The 23,424-nt window shown below is 46.3% G+C and overlaps 1 protein-coding gene across 4 annotated transcripts in view; it reads right to left on the bottom strand.

Moving 5' to 3' along the window:
• CEP295 (centrosomal protein 295) overlaps positions 1-23,424 on the bottom strand; it is a 627,693-nt gene that overhangs the window by 178,596 nt on the left and 425,673 nt on the right. For all 4 annotated transcript variants that reach the window (XM_078656965.1, XM_078656962.1, XM_078656963.1 and 1 more), the window contains one exon: positions 2,711-2,867. In XM_078656965.1, the coding sequence (XP_078513091.1) occupies positions 2,711-2,867 (157 nt within the window). The remainder of the gene's footprint in view (positions 1-2,710; positions 2,868-23,424) is intronic.

Genomic DNA, 23,424 nt, shown 5'->3' with positions numbered 1-23,424 from the left:
CTGCATTTAATGGCAACATATCAAGCTGTGTTTGTTCTTTCCGCACAAAATGTAAAATGCACCATACGAGTGCATGCATGACAAACACTGCACAGAACAGAAGATATATTGGCTTGTGCAACTCTTGCATATTCTCACCAGGAGCACATCATTCCCCCCACTGCTTTCAAACTAACACAGGCACAACATGCCTAGCAGAAATCAATTCTTAATAGTCCTTACATTGACTTCCAAATAAAACGCAATTTTCCCTAGGCATAGCCCACGTGTAAAAAATAGGCGGAGAAGGAAAGAAAGTCTTAATGATGGTACATAGTTGGTTTGAGGTCTTACTATATTTAGTATTTCATCTCTTATTTTGGACTAGTGGACTTTATTCACTATGTAGACTATATATTCAAATGACCAAAGCTATCCTGTAGATTACAATGCCACTTTACTTCTTAAGCAGTTTTTTCATAGAGCTGAACAGTTTCCCGTTACCAAAAGTAATGAAAGCAACAGTATGTATACAGATTCCTCAGCAGGTTTCTCATCTATGACAAGACAAAGCATATAAATGTAAATGTAGACGTACTTGTAAAGCGCACTGATACTCCTGAGTGTCCTGGCGCTGTACTCATACCGCTAGGGAACCCTTCCTGGTTTTTCCCCGTGAAATGTCCACTCCTGGGCATCCCCAAGGTGCAACCAGGCATCCCTAGCGCTGTAGGGGGCCGTTGTGGAGACTAAGCAAGCTATTGCCCAGAGTTGCAGCGTGGGACCCATGCTTAGAGTAGGCACCGAGGCGAGAAATCAGGTCCAAGGAATTATGAGCCCAAGATCCGCCGAGACCAGCCAAGGCAGGAATTGAACCCTGGTCCCGGGCCAGACCTCTGCATCAGGGTCTGCCGCTCTAACCATTGAGCCACACTTCTCCAACATAAAACATATCTGACAGAGCAGAGAGTAGTCCATTTATAAGTCAATTCCTTTCTTAGTATCCTGAGACAGTTTAACATTGGTTTTCAATAGTGGAGCAAGGAATACACCACAACACATGCCAGGCATTCTAAATAGAAAATCCTCTTTCTACTGATTGCCGTCACTTGACTATAGATACGAGCAGCAGGATAGTCCAACCAATGCCCACTATAAATATTTTATCTATGTTGGTTCTGGTGGCTTAGTGAACTAATGCGTCCTATAGGGACCTGTGTTTGACCTCATGGTCACAGGTTCAAATCCCGGTGGATCCACTTAGCCTTTCATCCTTCTGAGGTCAATAAAATGAGTACCACTGAGTTGGTTAACAATTAGTATCTGTTATTCAGCGCCAAGGTACCCTTCGATGAACATGCACTTTACAAATACACGTTCTGTTATGTTACTGCAATCAAATCATAATGCAGTTCGCATGTATTCACACACATCTTTGACACTGGATGGGAATGGCCAGCTGAAATAAGAGTGAGTGCTAAAACACAAGATCGGAAGCACTGGAAAACAACAGCCCTTTTATTTTGTATTGTCTGCATCCATCAATAGCCTGATGACCTAGGACTTGCTCGACAGGGAACAATGCCTAATATGTTAAAGAAATCTCAATTATGACCTCCCTGGGGGTGTAGTCAGACTTGATGGCTGAAGATATTTAACAGCATCTTCGTTAAAGTATTTACTAGTTGGAGTGGCCTAGGATGTTGCAAAGTGAACTGCAACACTCACACACACAGTATGATCCTCTTTCTAAAGGAGGTCTGAATGCTGGATGTTTAATGCTGAGTTCAGGATGTTTGTAGACTAGTAGGAAGAAGTGATGAAGGAACGTGATACTTATGAAATACTTTAGTTAAGAATCACACAGGATGGGATTAATCATATGTCATGACTGTTTCCCGATGACACAGTCTGTGAAGGAATAGGGTGCATGTGTAGAATGATATATTTGCAAGATTATCCTTTAGGAAAGAGAATGGAAGCACATACATTTCTTAGGAAACACAGAGAATGGTTGTTCAAATTATACAATAACAACATTTACATACTTTTGAGTTTCAAGGGTGGGAGGAGAAAAAGGCTCATAGATTTCTTAGGAAACACAGAGAATGGTTGTTCAAATTATACAATAACAACATTTACATACTTTTGAGTTTCAAGGGTGGGAGGAGAAAAAGGCTTCTACTAGAGCTAATGAACTAAATAAAGAAACTAAGAGTGAGAGATCAAGCTAGATACACGGCTAACAACCAATATAACTGAAAAAACGATTCTTTAATTCAAAGAGGCACTTAAAGAATTGTCAGAACGTGAGCAGAAACACAAGGTTACTGTGTTAAAGTCTGTTTGAAAGGAAACAATCTATGTGGTCCCAGGGTCTTATCATGAGTTTTCAACTTTTAAATTGAGTCTCCTAGAAACAAAAAAAATTAAACAAAGGAGGTTTATGGGTCACTAGATGGAGCAGTATACTCCAATAGGTTGATTAACCACAAAGAAGTTAAATTTAACTAGAAATACCTGAGGAGATAAACATTTTTAATGTCACCTAGAGGAATATCTGCAAAATATGATGTGCAAGTAATTTTAATTCAGAATCCATAATCTCTTGTGTGTCAATAATATAAAAGCAACATGATCAGGTTAGGTTTTTCAGTCATGGATTTTAAGAAAAACCATACATTATAGAACCAATGTTATTATGTGAAACATTCTTCGATGAAGTACTTACCAAGGGATATATTGCTTATGAAAGAATCGCCTGTTAGCTCAGTAGTGTTATGTGCTTTTTCTGACTCAACAGAAGTCAGTCTGTCACTTTTCTCTACAACGGAAGCTGCACATTTTTGAGATTGAGATTCTTGGTTCTTTGGTGAGCAAACTAAACTCTAAAAAAAAAACAATTTGAAACATCAGAGGATTAGATTAATAGGCAAACACATTAACTGGATTTCAGCTCAGTAAAAAAACAATAAAACATTCAAACCATTTTAGGTGCCAGTTCTGCCCAATTTATGCTGATAAACAAGTTAACTTACCTTCAGCAGAGTCTCTTACTGCTAGAGACTATCTAATTGCACATTCTTCACCGTTTGAATATTCTCCCAGGCAGAAGAATAGATCCAGAAACCTTTTAGCAGTACTTCTACAGGCTGTCAGGTGGCACAGTACAGCGACACGGACACTGCTGTGAAAACGACGTGCAGAGCCGAAATAGGCACCGCTCATGTGCGCTGACCTCAGATGCTTTTGAGGCTGTCAGCTCCCTAAGTCGTACATCCCCAGCATCCAATTGGCTTCGCCCAGTGTGCAGAATCCGGGACTTGGGAACATTTTAAATGAACAAAGCCCAATTTACAAAAAGAGGAGTCTCGGTGAGAAATCTGTGGTAATACATTCTCTACCAGAAAGAGTGCTACTCTCTGCAGGAAGCTGGCTCTTTATATTGAATACCACTAAGTGGTTATATTGTGCAAAGAGTCTAGAGATTCCCTTTAGAAGTGTACGGAGCTCAATATAGACTCAAAGTGCTCTATTTGAAGTAGTGAGGTCGAGCAGCCTTAGGCCTAACACAGAGGAGTGTATGACATTTGTTATGCACAAAGTGATTAATAAATGACACTCGAGCAAAAAGGAGATCCACATCAATTTTAGAAAAATAATCTTCTTTCAAGATTTATTTTAAGACCAAGAAATACATCAAAAAGTAAGTAAGTTTTTCAAGAAAAAAATACTTTTCACTTTAAAAAGTGGGGATAGTGCAATTTTCAGGCTTTCCAATGTTAACCTAAGGGAGGAAATCAAGATTGCAGTTTTGCAGGTAAATTTACAACTTACAGTCTTGGTTTTCAGGATGAAGAATCAGCACAAGACAAGGATCAGGCAAGTAGCAAATCTGCACCTCCAGTGGCACAGGGTGCAGGTTTCAAACTCGGAATCTGGTGCCAACGTTATCCAATGGATTCTATTCATTGGCTCCCTTGAGCTTTGAGCCGACGGGCTCCTGGATGCTGCCCTGCGTGCCGGTTCGGGCATCGAGGCCATTGACGGTTGTTTGGCGGCCTTCTCCTCCACCCCTAACCATTTCTCTACTGATGAGGGAAGTTATCCCGAAACCCGAGCCATGTCTCGGGCGATACCCAAAAACCCGGGACATGTATCGGGTCTAGAGATTCATCAGTCCAACAAGTACCGACTTGCACCCACCTGGGTGATCCACTATTGAACTACAAGTACCAGAATCCCGAGGGGCAATCCGGAGGAGGGGCTAGCAGTGTGCGCTCCATTGCGGTGGTTTCTGTTATCCAATGGATAAAAGGGGTACTCAACGAGATGCTGCTCACAGGTGAGTAAAGCGGTTTTGTATTCCAGTATCAGGGGATTCAGAGTAAGCACAGAGGGGGCCACAAGACAGGACCAATCTTACACTTTTAGCGGCACAGGGGCATCCAGGTGCAGAGTGCCAAACACATTGTTGGAAACCCATTGCAAGTAAATGGGGGAATTCAATTTTGCTAAAAAAGCTGCAGGCTCAGGCCAGGAGGCCGGGCGAAGAAAAGCCACCGCTGCCCAAGTAACTAGAGATGCTAGGGGACGTAGGTGCACCGTTGGTCGCGCTCCCTCTGGCCCTGGGGCTTCAGGTGCAGGGGTGTCCTTAGGCATCGATAAAGTCTTACTGGGAAGGTCGGGGGAAATCTTTGAGTTTTGGCTGCAGGTGTCGAGATGGAGTGTGGCAGGGGTCAGTCCACGGTGAACTCTTGCTCAGAAGTGCTGGGGAATCTTCACAGGACCTGTAGGACACTTGGACTCGAGCCGTGGGCGTCGGGTGTAGAGGTGGGTCCAGCGTTGGTTTTGCAGTTCCTCATAGAAGAGGTTTTTTATTCTTAAGGCTGGTCTCTTCTGGACAGATCCGCTGTCCTCGGAGGGCTTGATCTTTTTCACAGGCAGGCAGTCCTCCCAAGATTCTGGATGTCGCTGAACTACAGGACGCAGCTTTTGGCACAGGATCATCGAGGGCTGCTGGTAGGGCTGGGGTCATGTCAGCTGGTTTCTGCAGTCTTCTCTGCTGGTGCAACTCTGTAGTGTCTGGCTCTTCTTAGGTCGACAGTATTATGATTACAGTGTCGGGGGAGTAACCTAAATACTAGATTTAGGGGCGTTACAGGGGAGTAACAGGTAGGGACCAATGGGTCCCACACCTTGGGTGTCTACACCCACTATTATGCCACCTACCTGCGGGAGGGGACAAAGCCCTAGCCCTGATTGGATAAGTCCCACCATCTTCAAGATGATGGCCACTGAAAAATGGGCTTTACTTCGCCTCCAGCACCTGAGGGGTGGAGTTGGCAAAGGAGGGCATACCTACTTTTCTCACTAAGTTTTACTCCCGGTTCTTCTGCCAAAAGAACAAGTTACTTACCTTCGGTAACGCTTTTTCTGGTAGATACAATATCTGCCTGTGGTTTCCTCACCTTGTGAATATGCCCTTGCGTCAGCAACATTCGGAAATTCTTTTTGTAGCTTTGCGCCTACGTGGATCCGGACGTCACAGAGGCACGGCATCGCTCGCGACTCCGCTGACGTCACCGACGCCTATAATAGGCCCACGCCGGCGTGATGACATCAGTTCCGCCCTTTTTTCCGTGCCTTCGAGGCACACGGACGGACCAATGACAGTAGATATATACACAGTATACGCAGTACAAATATCAAGGTAACACACACAGTGTGAAGCAAATGCAACAAAACATTTGAAATAAACAAATACATAATAGAAACTCTGGCATAGAAGAGTGGACAATGGGGAGGCGGGTGGGTCAGTGAGGAATCCACAGGCAGATATTGTATCTACCAGAAAAAGCGTTACCGAAGGTAAGTAACTTGCTCTTCTGATAGATACATCTGCCGTGTGGATTCCTCACCTTGTGAATAGAGTCCCACAGCAGTCCCCACTCCCGGAGGAGGGTGTCCACTCTTCTAGACCAGGAAATCCTGGAGGACAGAGCGTGCAAAGTGACCGTCCCTCCTCACTTCGGAATCCAAGCAGTAATGCTTTGCGAATGTGTGGAGGGAAGACCAAGTTGCCGCTCTACAAATATCCTCTACAGGCACACCTCTAGCCAATGCGGAGGTCGAAGACTTAGCTCTAGTAGAATGAGCCCTTATACCCTCTGGTGGTTCCTTACCGGCCAAAGAGTAGCAGATCCTAATACAGAGGACGATCCATCTTGACAAAGTCCTCTTATGGACCGCTCTTCCTCTCTTGCAGCCAGCAAAGCCAATGAAAAGCTGGTCATCCATTCAACAGTCTTTAGTTCTGTCCAGGTAAAAAGACACCGCCCTCTTGGGGTCCAGACGGTGCAATCTCTCCTCCTCCTTGGAAGGGTGTGGGGGAGGATAAAAGGTAGGAAGGGTAATGGATTGACCAAGGTGGAAAGGAGTCACCACCTTTGGCAGAAAAGCAGCCCTGGTCCTAAGAACCATTCGATCAGCATGAATGGTCAAGAAAGGGGGCTTGTGACTAAGAGCTTGAAGCTCACTTACCCTCCTTGCCGAGGTTATAGCAACGAGGAAGACCGTTTTGAGAGTAAGAAGCCTCATAGGACATTTGTGAAGAGGCTCAAAGGGAGCACCCATCAAAAAGGTCAATACAAGATTTAAGTCCCACTGAGGCACAATAAAAGGAGTAGGAGGGAACATATTTGTGAGGCCCTTCAAAAACCTTAAAACCACAGGAGATTTAAAAAGTGAAGGCTGGTCAGGCAAACAGATAAAAGCCGACAGCGCTGAAAGATAGCCCTTCACTGTGGCAACAGCAAGCCCCTGTTGCGCCAGAGAAAGGGCAAACTGGAGAACATCAGATAAATGGGCTCTCAAAGGGTCTATAGACTTCTCCCTGCACCAAGTAACAAATTTTGACCACCTATAAGAATAGATGGACTTAGTGGAGTCACGCCTGGCTGACAAAATGACTTCCACTACATCAGCCGGGAGAGAAAAAGAACTCAGGTTGCCCCGTTCAATCTCCAGGCATGAAGGTGTAAGGTCTGGAGGTGGGGGTGTAGAACCTGCCCCTCCATCTGGGAGAGGAGATCTGCCCTGTGAGGGAGACGGAGCGGCGGGTGAGAGGAGAGGTGGAGAAGGTCTGAGTACCACACCCTTCTTGGCCAATCCGGGGCGATCAATATAACTTGGGCCCGGTCTTGGCGAATTTTCCTCAGAACCCGAGGAATCAAAGGTATGGGAGGAAAAGCGTAAAGGAGTTGTGAGTTCCAACTCAACTGAAACGCGTCCCCCAAGGCTCCTTGCATCGGATACTGGAGACTGCAGAATGACAGGCAGTGAGCATTCTCGCGAGTGGCGAACAGGTCCACCCGAGGAGTCCCCCACATCAGAAAGATGTCGCGAACCACCTCCGGGTGAAGCCTCCACTCGTGATCGGCAGAGAACTGCCGACTGAGACTGTCTGCACGAACGTTCTGAACCCCGGCCAGATGATTTGCCATCAGACAAATCTGATGGTCCTGAACCCAGGACCAGAGGCGCAGAGCCTCTCTGCAGAGACACTACGGCCTCCTCTCCTCCCTGCTTGTTGATGTACCACATCGCGGTCGTGTTGTCCGTCAGGACCTGCACTGACACACCGCGAAGGGAAGGGAGGAAGGCCTTGAGTGCCAGACGTATCGCCCGCAACTCTAGAAGGTTGATGTGAAGCAACCTTTCCCCTGGAGACCAAAGACCCTTGACCTCCAGGTCCCCCAGATGAGCACCCCACCCGAGAGTGGATGCATCCGTTATCACTGTGGCCACCGATGGAGGAAGTTGAAAAGGCTTTCCTTGAGACAGATTGCCTTCCACGCTCCACCAAGACAGATCCGCTGCAGCTTCTCTGGAGATCCTCACTGACTCCCTGAGATCTCCGTTGCGCTGATACCACTGCCTGCGGAGGCACCACTGGAGTGCGCTCATGTGCCAGCGTGCATGATTGACCAACAGAATGCAAGAAGCCATCAGACCGAGCAGGCGAAGAACCTTCAGGACTGGAACGACCGCTCCACTGAAGAACAAAGGAATCATTTCCTGTATGTCGCGAATCCTTTGAGGTGGAGGGAATGCACGACATACAGTTGTATCCAGTACAGCACCTATGAACAGGTTGCGCTGGGAGGGCACCAGGTGAGACTTGGGAACATTTATCGAAAAACCCAACCTATGTAACAACTGAGTTGTCTCCTGCAGATGATGGAGCACCTTCTCCGGCGACCCCGCTTTGATCAGCCAGTCGTCCAGATACGGGAATACAGGTATCCCCGACCTCCTGAGATGAGCCGCCACCACTGCCATCACCTTGGTGAAGACTCGAGGCGCAGTAGTAAGGCCAAACGGAAGGACCGCAAACTGGTAGTGTTGCGACCCAACCGTAAAACGGAGATACTTTCTGTGCGACTTCAAGATGGGAATATGAAAATACGCATCCTGCAAGTCGATTGACACCATCCAGTCTTCTTCCAGCAGCGCTTGAAGAACCTGTGCAAGAGTGAGCATCTTGAACTTTTCCTGTTTCAGGTAAAGGTTCAAGATCCTGAGATCCAGAATTGGCCGAAGTCTGCCAGCCTTTTTGGGGATCAGGAAATACCGGGAGTAGCACCCCTGACCCCTCTCCTGCTCCGGAACCACCTCTATCGCACCTTTTCGAAACAGTGCCAGGACTTCTTCATGCAAGAGAAGCAGATGGTCCTCCGAACAATAACCCTGGCAAGGAGGGTAATTTGGGGGAAATTCCCGAAAAGGAAGAGCATACCCATTCTCTACAAGATTGAGAACCCAAAGATCCGATGTAATTAATTCCCAATCTTGTAGAAAATGGGTAAGCCGACCCCCCACTGGGACCACATGATCCGGAATGGCGGATCTAGGGCTGCTTTGCTGCGTTGGCAGGGGGCTGGGAAGGGGAAGAAGAGGAGGAGGGGGAAGAAGAGGAGGAGGAGGAGGAAGCTTGACGACCTCTAGGACGGGCTCTTTGCCTGCCCCTGTACGATTTGTACAGCGTATTTTGCTGTTGCTGTGGCTGCTGCTGAGATGGTCTGTAGGAACGAAAGGAAGATCTGCCAAATCCTCTGAAACGCCTTCCAATAGTACCCCTGGACTGAAGGCCCAAAGATTTCGCAGTGGCCCTACTGTCTTTAAAACGTTCTAAGGCAGCATCAGCCTTCTTGCCAAACAATCCTGAACCATCAAAAGGCAAGTCCATCAAAACAGACTGAACATCTGTAGAGAATTCCGATGTTTTAAGCCATGCGGCCCTCCTAGTGGTCACGGAAGAGCCCATGACCCTCGCTACTGAATCAGCAGTGTCCAGTCCACTCTGAATCACCTGCCTCGCAGCCGCCTGAGTGTCCGAAATCACCTCCTGAAAATCCTTTCCATCATCCGCAGGGATTTTCGGAACCAACTGTTTGATAGAATCCATTAAGGCATGTACATACCACCCCATCAGACAAGTTGCGTTGGTTGACTTTAACGCCATACTGGCTGAGGAGAAGACCTTCTTGGCAGCTTGATCCTGCTTTCTGGACTCTTTATCCCCAGGAACCTGCGGAAAAGCACCAGCAGACCTCTTCGAGCAGGCAGCCTGCACAACTAAACTCTCAGGCAGGGGGTGTGTTGACAAAAATTCAGGGTCACCAGGTGCAACCCTGCGCCTCCTCGCCACTGTCCTAGAAACTGCAGGAGCAGACAAAGGCTTCTTCCAAACTTCATAGATGCGTTCAGCTAACGCATCATTAAAGGGTAACATTGGCTCAATGAGGAGGGTGAATGAAGAACTTCAGTCAGAAGATTTGGCTTATAATCAGCAGTGGGCAGAGTAATGTTCAACAAATTTGCCGCTTTTTTGATAACAGTGTGATAAGGTACCACATCCTTTGAAGGCACATTCAACACTGAAGCCAATTCCCACTCAGGGGACAGTTCAAGCCCACTGGCCTCATTCAGGTCCTCAAAAGGATCTTCAGAATCCTGTAACTCTCCTTCCTCCATATCTGCATATCGATATTGTTCTTCCTCCAGAAGTCTCTGGGCTTCTCTCCGTGACCTTTCCTTCATGATAGAAGTCGAAGGATCCGGAATCGACTCCGACGGGGCCGGGGTCGGCGTCGAACCCGAAGTCGGATGAGGTTGTTTCACACGAGGTCGAACAGAATCCTGCTTCGAAGTCGTAGGCACCGGCGTCGACGGAACCGGCGTCGTACGCTTTGGCGTCGACAACACAGGCGGTGTCGGAAAATGCCAATGCGGTGGTAGAGCCGGCATAAAAGGCATGAAGGGCGCAGGAGAATAAGCCTGGGGAACACCCAAGTTAAAAGACATAGGACCCGAGGGACCAACAGGTGCACCAGACGGGTACATCGCCCTAGAATAAACACCAAACATGGCGTTCAGGAAATGGGATGGATCCTGACCTGGAGCCGGAAAATCAGGATACGGTCGTCCGAGCTGCTCCAGAGGAGGCGGAGTCGACACGACGTCGACCTCTTCCTCGAGTCCTGGAACTGGGGTCGACGAACCCGCAGGCACCGGAACCTCGGCCTCACCAGCCCCCTGCACCTCACCTTCATCCTCCTGACCAGAAGGATTGGATGTATCCGGAGAATGGACCTGCTTCGGTGACTCGGGCGAATTCGGATGTGAAGCTTCACCAACAGAGTCATGATCCTCCGACGCCGAAATCTCCACTTCCTTATTAAGAAGTTTGACCTGTGACTTCGGCCTCGAACCAGAGTCCTTCCCTGAGTGATGACGTGACTCATGGCTCCTCTTCTTATGTTTTTTCCTCGAAGATCTAGAAACATGAGCTGAAGACGACTCCGAGCGCGACTTCGATCGAGACCTCGACCGTCGAGATCGAGACTTCAAAGTCTTTTTATCTTTCTTACTTTTCAGTTTTGCCACGAGGAGTTTCGTCTCCCTTTCTCGAAGGGCCTTTGGGGTCATCTTCTTACAACAAGGGCAATCCTCGACATCATGGTCGGAACTCAGGCACCAGACGCAGCATTCATGCGTGTCGGTAATAGACATTGTCTTGCCACATTCTCCGCAAGCCTTAAAGCCTGTCTTCTTCGACGACATCTCGAAGAAAATAGAAACAGTAATAATAGAAGAAGAGTAACTAAGTTACTAGAAAGCTACAGTACGATCCCAGAAAACCGTTAGCGTCGACGACGTGGAAAAAAGGGAACTGATGTCATCACGCCGGTGTGGGTCTATTATAGGCGTCGGTGACGTCAGCGGAGTCGCGAGCGATGCCGTGCCTCTGTGACGTCCGGATCCACGTCGGCGCGAAGCTACAAAAAGAATTTCCGAATGTTGCTGACGCAAGGGGATATTCACAAGGTGAGGAATCCACACGGCAGATGTATCTATCAGAAGTGGGGGTTTGAACCAGGGGCTGCCACTTACTGCTAGCAGCAGAGGCTGGGGTCACATTACAAAGGTGACAAGGCCTTTGAAGGTTCCCTTTCGGGCACTGTGCTCATCCTGGGGGATGAGGTGCGACACTTCAGTCCAGGATGGGCTTTGTTTCTGGCCTCAGAGAGCCGGGGCTCTGGGCCAGGGGTCAAGAAACATGTCTAGAGGTGGCAGGCTGCCTAAAGCCGGTCAGAGATCACACCACGCCAGGGTTAGTAGGTTTTCAGGGGGCACCTCTGAGGTGCCCTCTGGGTACATATTTTAATAAATCCCACATTGGTACCAAACAACTCCTCTTAATAAACCCACACTGAAGCCAAAAACTCCTGAGTTCAGTCAAGCCATCATGGTGCTGGGAAACTCGAGTAGTTGAGTTTCCAGTCCATGTACTGTCTATGGCTTCACTGGCACTTACAATATTTTTTTTAGCACCGCGGAACACCTCAACAACCCTCCTGACTTGACCTTATCCACACTCCAACAAGTCAAGGAGGAACTTTCACAAATCAAAAAGGACATCCACGCAATCAAAGACCTTCTCTCCTCACAGCCCAGTCTACCTCCCACCATCCCATTACCCTACAAACGACGCACCCTTCCTACATACACTCGCCCCCGACGACTCCAGCAATGGTCCACTATCCCCGTTCGCAATAACTCCCACCGCCCCCGTCGTGTTCTCAGCCCCTTGACGGACCTCGACCTTTGCTCTCTCCTACACTCTTATGGCCCAGGTCCGGTAAAAGGTTTCTCCAATTCGCCCATCCCCATACCCACAATTCCCACAAACGCTCTCAGGCTCCCAACACTCAACAACAGAGGCTCCGTCCCTAACAACCTCAGGAAAGTTCCCCTCACACTAGAAAGCTCGTCCACCCTTCTCTGTCCCAAACTCAAATGCATCCTACTAAACTGCAGATCGGCCCAGAGACACTCCTCCGACATCGCGGATCTTGTCTCAAATAGGGAGCTAGACCTAGCCTTTCTAACGGAAACGTGGCTCACTGAAGCCTCCACCCCGATTATGGACATACTAGTCCCCCCCAATTATCACATCATTAGGTTGGACAGGTCTCCTGGCAAGACGGGCGGGGGAATTGCATGCATTGTTAAGAGCAACATCTCCGTTACTCAAGTCACCTCCCCCTCCCTTTCCTCCTGTGAACTCCTCTGCCTAGACATCATCAGTGAGGGCAAACAAGTATGTACTTTACATCTCATTTATCACCCGCCTGGTGACAATCTCATATTCACCCAACAAGTCATGGACCTGATCACTTCCAACGCCGGTCGGCAGAACACTCAAGTCTACCTGGGTGACTTCAATCTCCACTGGAACGATCAGAAAGACACTGCAGTGAATAGTCTAAAAACTTTCCTCAATGCGCTTGACCTCACCCAATTATGCGATAAACCAACACATGACAAAGGAGCGATACTTGATCTCATTATTGCCAAAGAGAACGCTATTCAATTGGAAGCGATTCTACCCTGCGATTGGTCAGATCACCACATTATCACCTTCTTTATCAACGAAAAAGTCAAACCTAACCCTACTCAACCAATCAAATCCAAAACATGGAAAAGGGACTTGAAGAATCTTAACCCCTCCACCCTACCTCCCCACATCGGCAACCTCCTCCTTCCCCCTTCAGGTGCCTCAGATGTTCAATCACTGACTGACCACTACCTTGACTCTATGAATACAATAGTCAATGAAGTCGCCCCTCTGCAACTGAAGAGAGTCTCCACCAAAACCTCTAACCCATGGTATGATGACAATCTCAATGACGAAAGGCGTAATATGCGAATGGCAGAGCGCACCTGGAGATCGGTCCCTTCAGCACTGCATCTCAAAAAGCTCAAGAACAAGAGAAATGCCTACTTTAGGAAAATAAAGCGCACAAAGTCGGACTTCTTCAGCCGCCAGTTGGACCAAGCGAAGAACAGGCCAAGAAAACTGTTCGAGTTAATCAAGACCCAAACAAAGGCACAACCCACACAAGCTAATAGCACAACAAACGACACTCCACACTGTGAAGCCTTCTCTGCTTTCTTTAAACATAAGACTGACAACATAAGAAATGACCTCATAATGGATGTAAATCGATACTCCAACTACACCAGAATGGCTGACACTCAACCTAAAAACAAGGCATCTTGGCAGTACTTCGATACCTACTCGGAAGAAGCTATACACAAACTGCTCTGCACTTTGAAGCCCTCTAATCACCTCACAGACCCTCTACCCGCTAATGCGGTAAAAGACTTTATCCCCTTGCTCCTCCCTCTCTGGACCAAGATCATTAACAGCTCGTTGCGACAAGGACACATTCCAGACTCCCTTAAGGTGGGGCAAGTCACGCCTATACTCAAAAAACCTACAGCTGATCCGTCTGACCTAAACAATTATCGACCCATCACCAATATCCCCACCCTGGCCAAACTGTTGGAGAAATGTGTCCAACTCCAACTAACAAAACACATTGATAAATTTGACCTCCTCAACCCTCATCAATCAGGTTTCAGAGCGAAACATAGCACGGAAACAGCTATGACACACATAATTGATGACGCCCTCCAAATTCTGGATCGTAATGAGTCCTGCCTCCTCATCCTTCTTGATCTCTCGTCAGCATTTGACACGGTCAAACATGAGAACTTGTTGGAGCTGCTAAGTACTAGAATGGGGCTATCGGGAACTGTTCTCAAATGGTTCTCGTCTTTCCTTCACAACCGGTCTCAGAGGTTCAAGATCGACAATGTACTATCTACACCGGTGCCTGCAGATCTTGGGGTTCCACAAGGATCCACCCTCTCTCCTACACTGTTCAACCTCGTTATGGAACCCCTCGCCACCTTGCTTCAAGCATCCAATGTTCAATTCCATATGTACGCTGATGACACGCAACTCTACCTAAAGTTACAGTCCCCGGAAGATATCAAACAGCTGAATTCCACGCTTATTAACACCCAATCCTGGCTGGCCGATAATCACCTCAAACTAAATGCTCTAAAAACTGAGTTCCTACTCATCTCACCTCCGGCGAAAATCTCCACCACCCAAACCTGGCTCAACAATCTAACAGCACTCAATGTCCAACCTACCATCGTGGACTCGGCGAAATCCCTAGGCATCACACTCGACGCCAAGCTCGACATGCAGCAGCACGTCAGCAAAGCCACAAAAGCAGCTAATTTCCAAATTAACACGCTGAGGAAAATTAAACCCTTCCTCCCTGCCAAAGACTTCCAAACTGCTGTACAAGCTCTAGTCATCCCTCGAATAGACTACGGAATTGCGACCCTCAGCGGTCTCCCGCTATCCACAACAGCACCCTTAAGAGCCTCCCTGAACGCTGCCGCGAGACTCATTACTGGCTCAAGAAAGCACTCGCACATATCCCCAGATCTAAAGTCTCTAAAATGGCTGCCTTTTGAAGCCAGAATACAGCTAAAAATTGCAACTATGACACACGCGGCCGTGCACCACAAGGCACCCTACTACCTCGCTCAAAAGCTGTCTATATCAGGTGGGTCGAGATCCAATAGGAGTACTAAAAATCTACTCCTGAAACCCCGTAGATTTCGGAAAGCGAAAACTTACAAACGCTCCTTCTCAGGAATGGCACCCAGGATCTGGAATGCGCTCCCTCCTGAAACACGGCTAATCACCTCCACTGCACTCTTCAAGAAAGAGGTGAAAACAATGCTTCTGGCCAATATTTCCTGACCGCTACAGATGTTGTGTCAGAGACTCTGCATTGCTTGTATCGCTGCTCTGCCTATCCTCGACTTGTTGGGGGCACTATTACGCTACTCTATTACTACCGACTAAGATATGATACACGTTAGTTTACTGATCCACCTGTACGTCATGGTAGTCGGATCAATGACCTGTGCTGCTATATACTACTCCCGTACCTGATCATATATGGAGTGGTTTTATGTTGTTTTTTTTCATCCATGTTATTACCATGTTACTTACCATGTTATTACCATGTTATTACCATGTTACCTACCTGATCATATATGGATTGGTGTTATGTCTGTTTTTATCATCCATGTTATTACCTTGTCACTGATTACTATATTGTTCCCATTATCTCTGTTTACTATGTTTGCCCCTTCCCTGTCTTTGTGAAGCGCTCTGATATCTGTAAGGATCTTGTTCGCGCTATATAAAACTTTGAATAAATAAATAAAATAAATAAATAATATTAAGAATAGACTTAGATATTGTAGGGGCTTATCTGCTCGTGCCTGAGATATAGTGCATACTGCCTTAGAGCTTGTAAGGCCTGCTAGAGGGGTGACTTACCTATACCTTAGGCAGTGCTGCTTGACATGGCACACAGGCAGTGTGCCAGGTAGACTTTGTAGATTTTACTGCACCAAGGCATGCAAGCTGCAGTGGCATCGCCTTGGTGAGGGATCTCTAGGGAACAGTCTTCAGTCCCCATGCCCTAGGGACCAAAGGTACTATTTATTAGGGACTTATAGGGTTAATCTGAAGTTGTGTCAATTGTGGTATAGTTTTAGGGAAGAAACACTGGTACTGGAAACCTGGACAGCAGGAACCCAATACACCTCACTCAATGTTGCATCAAATGCCAGGGCAAAAGTGTATGGGGTGGGGCGTACTGCAACATAAACTCAGTTTCCCCACACTTTACCTGTGAATAGATACCAAAGTTATTCCTATTCTGAGGTGGGTTTGAATTGGCTCAAACCAAAAAGTCCTTAGGACCACGTGGGCAAAATGTCCCTCTTGGTGAACCTTGCTGTCCAGACAATAATGAATCGTGAATATATGGAGGGATGCCCATGTAGCCACCTGGCTGCATTTTAGCCAATGCGTAACCAAGCTTGATACAGAGCACAATCCAGCCTGCCATCAGTCCCGGAAGCCTTAGTTGACCTCACTGAAATCCAGCACAGAGGCTGAAAGATCGGGATCATAGCCTGAATGTTCAGAACTCTCCTTTCCGTGGGAAATGCACAAAACCGGCCCATGTCCAGGATAGCTCAGCTGAAAGGGAGCTTAGGTGTGAACTTTAGCAAGTTGATAGTGAACCTCAGGGATATCAGGAGATTCGCTGTGGTCTGGAGGTGGAGGACTACTGCTTGGGGCAAATCCACCTTCAGTTAGGGAACGACTGAGACCCCCTCACCTCCTTAAGATTTGCAGCCACCACCGCCATCACTTTCATGAAAACCTGAGGTGCACTGTTGAGATCAAAGGGGGGCACAGCAAACTGAAACTGCTTCTGTCCCACTATAAACCACAGATGCACCAGTGGGCCCGCAGAATTCAAATGTGAAAATAAGCATCCTGCAGGTTCAAAACTACCATCCAGTCTCCAAAGTTAAGGGCAGACATCTTGAACTTGCCCTTCCGAAGGAAGGCGTTGAGAGGGCACAAGTCTAAACAAGCACTGGCGTTGCCAATAGGTCTCGCAGTAGGAAAGTTGGAGCTATTGGTTTTGTAAATGACAAAGCCCTTTATGTTTTTAAAATGAAAACAAAAAAAAGGCATTGTTATTTGCAATTGTAATAGCTCCAACTTTCCTACTGCGAGACCTATTGGAAACGCCAGTGCTTGTTTATATTGGTGTTCCGTGTGTGTACATTCACGTACTGCTGCTGGGGATGCCTGGTACCTTCGACAGGGTGGTGGCAGGTCAGAATATTGTAATAAACTGCGCACTACTACCCGCTGTCACCTGCAGCACCCTGTCACAAACAGCACATGCACCAGTAGAGGTCGACTACCACATGTATCACTCCGCTTATGAGCCACGTTTTAGTCCCCCCCCCCCACCCTCCAAGCAGTTCTGTGAGTTAAGGATGTCTCCTCACACATGCTCTTTTGTACGGCGGTTGAACGGGCGTTCTCAACACCCAGCTAAACAGCACTCAAGTTGTCTACTTCAGGAAGGATGAAAGGGGGAGTTGTTCCTGCAACAATCAAAACACGTGACTTGCTACTCGCTCAGTGATCACAGCAGCAGGCGTTTAGCACAACAGGCTGTCTTTAAGAATGTAATCTGGCCTATTGGCTAATTGTATCATGTATTTATGGGTTGAACCGTGTATACATGTATGTATTATATACATATATGTCATGTGGCCTATTGGTGCAGATGGTTCCTATATTTAGGGTGTGTACCCCCCACACACAAACACCTATGTATATGCCGGGCGCCATACACAGTCACCTATGCACACACACACATACATACATATTAATTGCTTGGATTTAAACAGCACTTGTGAAGCCAGATGTTGCTATTTCCTAGCACATTAAATAGCACTTCATACAGTTAGTTGATGGGACTCATGTAATGATTCCCAAAAGGAAATAAGGCTGTGTGTGTGGACATGTATGTGTGTGTGTATATATATATATATATATATATATATATATATATATATATATATATATATATATATATACACACATACACATATACACACATAGTACTAGAAGGCAGCGTAGCGCCACATTTATGTTTCATACCCACAGTGGGGCATGCGGCATGCATCTTGAAGGGCATTGCACTGCTGAGTCAGTGATGAAAGTTCCAAACGAGCAGTGACATGCGTGTGATATGACACGGTCTGTTGCCTCTTGCGTTTTCTACGGTCGTTCGAGGGAAGCAATAACTTTATTTGTATTTTATCTGGACTGGGCTCGGGCCTTACAAAACGTTTCACACCCCATATCCCAGCCTCAGAGTGATTGTCTATAGTCGGGACTCGGTATGCGTATATTTATTCCTTGAGTAACCACAATACACCATTGATTGGGGTCATCAGTTCTCAGCAGTGTGGTGTACATATCCGTATCGGCATACTATGTACTATGACGTGGCGCTCATTATATGGCTACAGCCGCACACCCACGCACGGCTACTTGGCCCTGTCACTCACTTTAGCTGTGCACTGAGACATTTGAAGTACCTGAGGTGAGACGAAAATCACCCTAGCTGTGTGTGCCCATCATTATCGGAGTACCCCTGTAGCGTTATAACTGCATTGTATTGTAGCACTTATATAGCGCTTCTTAAACTTATTTGAGGAATGTAGCGCTCAACCACAAGGCATCATTGCGTTACAGCGTTCGGCGGACCCGGGTGAGAAGGAAGGCACAGAGATCATATTTGATATTATTGTGTTATATGGTTACATCTTTTAGCGCCTCATGCCTCTTACGAGGCGCCGAAGAGGATCTCGACGGATGTCACGCAGAGGCGGTGTTTTGTTGGAAGAGTGACGTATGGTATGATTGTAGTGTAGGGGTATCGCGCATGTTCACCATGGTGACAGGGCGTCGAGGCGCTAGATTGCTAGGCGTAGATAACTCCGCCCGTGACTGCGCCTTTAGCTGCCCAGAAGAGCCGGGTGTAGACAGTTTGGTTAGGGCCAGTTTATCACGTAACGCACAGAGGACCGTCACCTCATGTCTGCTATGTGCATCCATGGGTCATGAATATGTTTGTGGGAACTGTAGCAGTTTGGCACAGGAAAAGGGGGGCGTGGTACCGCACCAAATACCGAATGAATGCCCAGATGATGCGAAATTAAAATTCTACACAAATATGATGGGGCACAGGAATGGAAGGGCACGTGTCACTGAAGTGCCCCACGGCCAGGATAGCGCCTAGATCTGAAGAAAATAAAGGTTTCTCTGCATCTGTTCTGGGTCTCGCACCTGTCTGAATGTAGGGGCTCCTTGTACCCTACATCGCACTTTACTGAGGCTCCAGACACACGCATCATCCCTGTTACAATAAACAACTCTGGATAGCCTTGGTTTTGTCATTTTCAAAAGTGTAAGACACTGCATTAACCCACAGGGCTATCGTGTGGGTGTCTTAGAAAGGTGGGCGTTAGATGTAGATATGTACGTGCAGTGCTCTCGTGACTGAGATTGGACTGCACGCGCATGCATGTGTCTGCGAGTCCGGCTCGAGGCCGCATCCCTAGTCTTTGAGGCTCATGCTGTGAGCGCGCGTTTGATGAATACACGACACTCCCCGCTCACAATATTCGGGCGAGAGACTTGCACCTACTAAATAACGTATTTAAAGTTGAAAGGATGAGGGTGGCACATTCTGAATGTCTGTCGTGACATTGGCCGTAGACAAGGAGTTGAAAGGTAGCGTGACAAGAGGCTGGGCCAGGTGGACCCTGAACCTGCGATCACAGCACACATTAAAGGTGACGTGAAATCCGATTTCACATGGTGGGCTCCGAGAGTGAAGCTAGAAGGCAGTTTCAAGCAAGCTATTGCAGCATTTTCATGGAAACTGAAAGTACGGCCGGCCGGCCAGCCATGATTAATTAGAGGAGGAGAAGCCGCAGAGCGCACGCTGGGCGAAGCCCTTTGATGTGCTGTGCGGCCGTGAATGCCAGCGTGTTAGGGGAGGAGAAGCCGCAGAGCGCACGCTGGGCGAAGCCCTTTGATGTGCTGTGCGGCCGTGAATGCGCGTGCTTGTTTGCTCACGTGATTCACGTGAACTTAAAGAAAACCGCACAAACGAAACCCTTGGTTTCACAATTTTTTTGAGCACTTGAATTCTCGCTCCCGCATTGATAGGTCACGAGACCTAAAAAGGACAACGGCCTCAGCCTTTCTTTGGCACCAAGTAGTAGCAGACGTAAACTCACCTGCAATCCTAGTGCTCTTCCTCAAAGTCACCGAACAGTCCCTCATGTGAAGAGACTCTGGACCACTTTTAAAATTCATACCTATATGTATAACAAACTTTGTACATAGTACATTACATATATGTCTGCAGCCTAAAGAAAGGCTAAGAATGGCCAGATTACATTGAACTTTCATTTGAAAAAGAAACCAGTTACATACAGTTACATACAGTTACAATGTGTCATTGATAAAGACTTGCTATAGAAAATCTTTCACAAGCCTTTTTTAAAAGAAAAAAGAAAGGGAATAGGCTGCCATGCAAAGCATATTAGAGAAAGACTGGCTCTGTAATTTTAAGAACCTCACAGTACACCCTGTATCCAATCATATTTCACAGGTGATAGTTAAGTCAGGTTATTTTTACGAAAACCACAAATTGTGGGTGAGACAATTGTAGAAAACTGTAGTAGTTCCGGTCCATGGAGGTGGGAGGGTTGTAAATGACTTTGATGAGGATTTCCCTGCAAGAGAACAGGGATTACAGGTGAGTAACTTTTCCTTCTCTTCTATGGAATCCTCATCAATAGTCATAACCACTGATTAGAATAGCAAGCCCAGCTCCAGCAATCACCCAAAATGTTTCCTTTAAGAAGCCTGCCCTAGTTGAGTATCCGCTTGTGCCTGAATCATATCCCAAAGTAGCAGCTTCCCATATTTCTGAAATGATAACATTTCTAAGAAGAGCTGTAATTGCAGCCTTCCCCGTGTGGAATGTGCTTTAGGTATGCCAGGTAGGGACATCTTAGCTAGTTAACATGAAAGAGGTATACAGAAGACAACCATCTATAAATGATTTGTTTGATGGGAAGCCTGTTCTTACTGGACCATAATTAACATAGAAATGATCTGATTTTCTTATATTTTTGGTTTTGTCTAGATAAATATTTAGGACTTTTAACAGAGAAAATGGTTGAGGAAAAAAGGTACTAATTGAAATGGTTTGGTTAGCATGAAATTCTGAAACCACTATGGAAAGAATACTGGGATGAGTTCTCATTACAACTATATTACCTTAAAAGACTGTGTTTGACAAAACATAATGCCTGAATTTCACTCACTCGGCGTGCTGATGTAATAGCTACCAGGAAAGTCACTTCCCATGTAAGAAGTTGTAAAGAGGCTTTATGAATAGCTTCAAATGGTGGGCCAATTAATTTGGAGAGAACAATGTTAAGTTCCCAAGGAGGAGACTGTTTTAACTGCAGGGACTACCTTCTTAATACTTTATTAGAATTCTTTAATTACAGGTATTGTAAAGAAAGAGGTTTGTGATGAAAATTTTCTATAGGCAGTTATAGGGGAAGATGTACTTTAATAGAAGAAAATTGTAAACCAGACCTTGCCAGATGAAGTAGGTAAGGTATAAGGAAATGGTTACTTAACAGTAGGGGTAGTTTTGCAGATCGAAGACTTTTCTGGATTCACATGCTGTGCATCATTAGTCCTTGTTTTTTTTTCTTTCTGTTTTGGGTGTTGTCGACCACCTTTTGGTGCCAGGTACATCCCTTGTGTGACATTTGATGGCGCCCTAGATGTTGTTGTGCGTGGTAGCCATTTTCTGATTATTTTTTCTGTGTGTTAGTGTTATAGCCCTTCAGATGGTACTTTAGTGAATTGTTAGGCCTGATTCCCCACCTGTTTGTATTCCTTGTAGGGGAGGCTGGGGGAGTCGCATGTAAATGCAGAAAACTCTTCAAGCTGCAAAACTACTCCTATTGGTAGGTAACCATTTCGTTTTGCAGCGTGAATCCTTTTCTGGATTCACATTCTGTGCATCGGATTACGTAGCGGTTTCTCCCTTCAAGCGGAGCCTGTGGTAAGAGGAAGACTTTGCGAACAGGTGTTGAAGTACCTTTTATCCTATTTGTGCTTCCTTGTTGATTTGTATGTCTACACAGTAATGTTTGGTGAATGTATGTGGGGATGCCCATGTAGATGCTGCACATATAGTGTCTATAAGCACATTGGCCATAAATGCTCCTTTCTTTCTAGTCAAGTGAGCTTGTGGCTGTACGCCTAGTTTTTTACATGCAGTGGTATAGCATAGTTGGATGGTTTGGACTATCCATCGTGCAATTGTTGCTTTCGTGACAGGTGTTCCAGTTTTAGTATGTGAGTATGCAACAAACAGCTGTTTGTTTTTGCGAATTTGTTCAGTTCTCTGTAGATAGTACAGTAGAGCCCTCCTTACATACAGGGTATGGAACCTTTTTTCTACTTTTGTCTGTGGGTCTTTGAAGAAGATTGGAATGTGGATGCTTTGATTCAAGTGATACTTGGATACCACCTTTGGTAAGAATTGCGGGTTTGTTTTTAAGATAACCTTGTCTTTATGGATTTGCATGTATGGTTCCTGTATAGTTAACGCTTGTAACTCACTCACTCTCCATAAGGATGTAATAGCAATAAGAAATGTTGTCTTTAAAGTGATGTGTTTGAGATAGGCCTTATAAATGGGTTCAAATGGTTCCGTCATAAGTTGCATGAGCACTGTGTTCAAACTCCACATGGGGGCTGGAGCTGTTCTTGGGGGAGCAATTCTTTTTGACCCTCTAGGAACCTCTTTATGACAGGTCTTCTGGAAAAACGTGTCATTGTTTTTCCCCTTGTGTACAATACAATGGCTTCAAGGTGCATCTTTATGTTTGAGTAGTTGATGTGACTGTCTAGGAAGTGAGTTAGGTATATGATCACTGTTTCTTGCACATCAATTGAGTCCATTCAGTTGTTAGCTGTGCACAACGTGGTGTACCGTTTCCATTTTGCGGCATAGCATTGTCTTGTAGTTTGTTTCCTTGCTTCTTTTAAAATCTCCATTGTTCATTTAGGTGACCAAACTCTACGTATTCAGGTGTCAGGCCGCTAGGCGTAGCGTTGCTGGTTCCAGGTGGAAGATTTGGCCCTGTTGCATTGTTAGCAGGTGCTAGTCCGCTCTGAGTTTGATTACTTGTCCATTGGACAGTTCTAGCAGACTTGTTTGTCTGACCCATTGTGTGGCAATAGGGATTAGGTTTGACCCTGGTTGTCTTGCTTTTTCCAGAACGCTTTGGATTTGTTCCCCGATTTAAAAAAAAACATTTTATTGCTGCTATTTTGCTCATAAGTATTTAACCACTGCCGTTTGCACATTTTACTGACTTTTAAATAATGTTTAGACTGCCATTTGTTTCAACCTGGAGAACTTCACTGGAAATGACCCTATCCCCATTCCCTGGTCCGACCACTTTCTTATCACCCTTTCTTGGTTCCCTCAGGCCTCCACT

Source organism: Lissotriton helveticus, chromosome 8, assembly GCF_964261635.1.
Source record: "Lissotriton helveticus chromosome 8, aLisHel1.1, whole genome shotgun sequence".
NCBI lineage: Eukaryota > Metazoa > Chordata > Amphibia > Caudata > Salamandridae > Lissotriton > Lissotriton helveticus.
This window is presented reverse-complemented; position numbering and strand designations above follow the sequence as displayed.